This window comes from Aplysia californica, unplaced genomic scaffold (genome assembly GCF_000002075.1).
Source record: "Aplysia californica isolate F4 #8 unplaced genomic scaffold, AplCal3.0 scaffold00254, whole genome shotgun sequence".
Taxonomy (NCBI): Eukaryota; Metazoa; Mollusca; class Gastropoda; order Aplysiida; family Aplysiidae; genus Aplysia; species Aplysia californica.
In genome coordinates this window covers 128,034-130,728 of record NW_004797524.1, presented here as the reverse complement: position 1 = coordinate 130,728, position 2,695 = coordinate 128,034, and the positions used below count along the sequence as shown (strand labels likewise).

The 2,695-nt window shown below is 38.7% G+C and overlaps 1 protein-coding gene across 1 annotated transcript in view; it reads left to right on the top strand.

The window, feature by feature from the left end:
- Positions 1 to 1,116: 1,116 nt before the first annotated feature.
- The window catches only part of LOC101853006 (methyltransferase-like protein 7B), a 4,593-nt gene continuing 3,014 nt past the window's right edge, over positions 1,117 to 2,695 (top strand). Inside the window, exon 1 of the mRNA XM_005100629.3 lies at positions 1,117 to 2,647. Within this exon, the coding sequence (XP_005100686.1) occupies positions 2,129 to 2,647 (519 nt within the window). The 5' untranslated portion in view covers positions 1,117 to 2,128. The remainder of the gene's footprint in view (positions 2,648 to 2,695) is intronic.

The following is a 2,695-nucleotide window of genomic DNA, read 5'->3' as shown; positions in this document are numbered from 1 at the left end:
GCGGGTCGTACAGCTATAGAGCTTTGTTGTTGAGCGGGAATTTGCGCTATCCGTCTTTGGACCTTTCCTTCTTGTTCTTGTTCTTCTTGTTCTTGTTCTTGTTCTTCTTGTTCTTCTTGTTCTTCTTGTTCTTCTTGTTCTTCTTCTTCTTCTTCTTCTTCTTTTTCTATGTATTATTATCAAGATTAAACCAGACCTCCTCAAATTCGTAATAGTCATGTATATCTCAATCTGGCTAATTGGAGCCATCAAGTTAGGATAGCTGTATACGTCACACGTACGAAGGGAACCAATTTTCTGTACGGGAATGTAAAGAAGGTTCGTTCTTTAAGGAGCTGTCAAACAAAATGCTTTTCGTCTTTTTCTTAAGAGAGAGGAAAAGAAACAGATGCGTGCACATCGACAAAACAATGACTTAACGATCTATCTGTAAGCCTAAAATAACCGAGTTAACTAAAAGAAATATAGGACCCCTGCCTACCAGTGGCGCCCTCCATCTACCCGTGTTGCTGTCACGTTCTTCATGTTATTGTAATTGTTTCATGCCTCGTAACAACATTTCAAATCAATGTATGTAATAGGGAGGCCGACTGCTTCGTCTGATCTGAGGGGGATACAATACCCCAGCTCACAGATGGGATCAGTACGGAAAATGGGCCTACAGAGAAAAACGTATTTGATTTTGTTTAATTATAAGATAAAAATCATGTTCAACAGAATCATTGAGACAATCAATTTCATAGAAAATACTAAGACTCTATCATGAGACTATGATAATTATTATTACACGTTAATACGAGCAAATCCAAAAACAGCAGAAGGGGACGAATAAGAACAAGGAGAAAGTCATCTGCAGCACCTAAACAATCCATTTTTTATGAATACGACCCCCCACACCCGCGTGCTTTAAAAAATAATATTAAATTTTAAATCTGATATCGCATACGTGGAATAAGGACCGGGCAGTGCAAACCCCGGCGGGTTTATACGTCTTCACTGTACCGGTAGAAATGTAAAATCAGAGTTATTTACCTTGGAGACTGGGGAGAATTCCTTGTCTTTGGAGTCTGTTATGAACTTTTGGGGGGGTACATTTGACAATTCGGAAAGGAGAATGCATTTGATCCTAATTGTGGTGTTATATAGTCAAGAATAGTATTGCTGCAATCACAAAGTAAAAATAATAAATTATTATGGTTACTAACCCTCTCTGAGCCATTTATTTTCAATGATTTTGAGGCTAAGATCAAACGGGCGGTACCATTTCCTTAGCCTACCTCCTATATTATAAACAGAAGTAGATTTGTAGTTTGTAGTAGTAGTAGCAGGAAAAAATTAGGCTTCATAGTAATCTTGTAAACAAATTTCGCCTGATTCAACTCTGGCTGGACCTGTCTTCATCAGTTTTAACACTTTCGGCAGGCCACCTGCAGCACAACACCCTTTATTCTGTCGATGGTCATTGTGGCTAGAAATGAAATAACAAAATTTTCGGTTAAACTGAGACAGACATTCTATTAACTCAAGAGATTATAGATTATCAGCCAAAGCTTCCATTGGGCCTCGGTGGCTTCGATCGATTTGCCTGTGATCGGGGCAAAGTTCACAATCGAGATCAAGCCCAGTGCATGTTTCATTGACATGTTCTAGAATCTAGATCTACGAGTTGATAAGTTTGGAACACAATCAAAACATTGTTCCAATCTAGACTAGACGAGAATTGAGTGCAAGTCAAACTGTCATTTTTCACATTTTGGATGAACTTAAATTCCTGGGTGTGGACTTCCAAAGTCCAAGTCTTGGTCGTCTTGGAATAATATTGTGATCTCTGGTGTTCCCTAGCCTGCTGTTTCTTGGAAAAACGTACACACAAAACAACAAACGAACAAAGTAGAACTAGGCCTAGTTTTTCTTTGATTTTAAAGTGTTTTGCTTTTTCTTTAGTGCCGGAAGAGACTGGATTTTCTATAGAGGCCTTCTTGTACTATAGACAGACTAGGCCTGCTAATAATATAATAATATATATGTATACACACACTTCTTAAATCACCTTTGAAAGAGTGTGTTAGTTCAAGACTATTACAGTACTAGATCTATAAACTCCTGTTTTGAAGACTGTTTCATCAAAATGTCCCACTTTGATGCAGCACTCCACTTTTGTATATTTTACCTTGTTTTTCCTCTTCTTTGTTTGTGGATCATTGCTCATTATGTATTCGGCATGCGTTTCAAGAGTGTAAAGTTGAAGTTTGAAGCTGCTGCGTGTTATTACTTTTGTGGATTTTTTCATTCAAGACTTTGTTCAAAGGAGAAAGTGTTATTATTCAGGTCGCTCCCAGATCTGAAAAAGAAACTCGGAGTTCCCTCTTTGAATGTTCTGGAAATAGGCATCGGCAGTGGTCAAAACTTTTCTCTTTATCCACAAGGGACGAAAGTTACAGCGCTGGACCCAAACCCTGACCATGAGCATTTCTTGAGAAAAAATCTGGAAAGGCACATCACTTTTAATGGTTTTATCCGAGCATTTGGAGAAAATATGTCACAGGTCGAGAGTGAGTCCTTCGATGCTGTCGTGTGCACCTTGACCATTTGCTCAGTCCGAGACCCAGATGCTGTATTGAAGGAAGTGCACCGGGTCCTGAAACAGGTATATTTTATAAAGTTTCGTCTTTGGAAGTCTTCAGTTGTTGGTGTT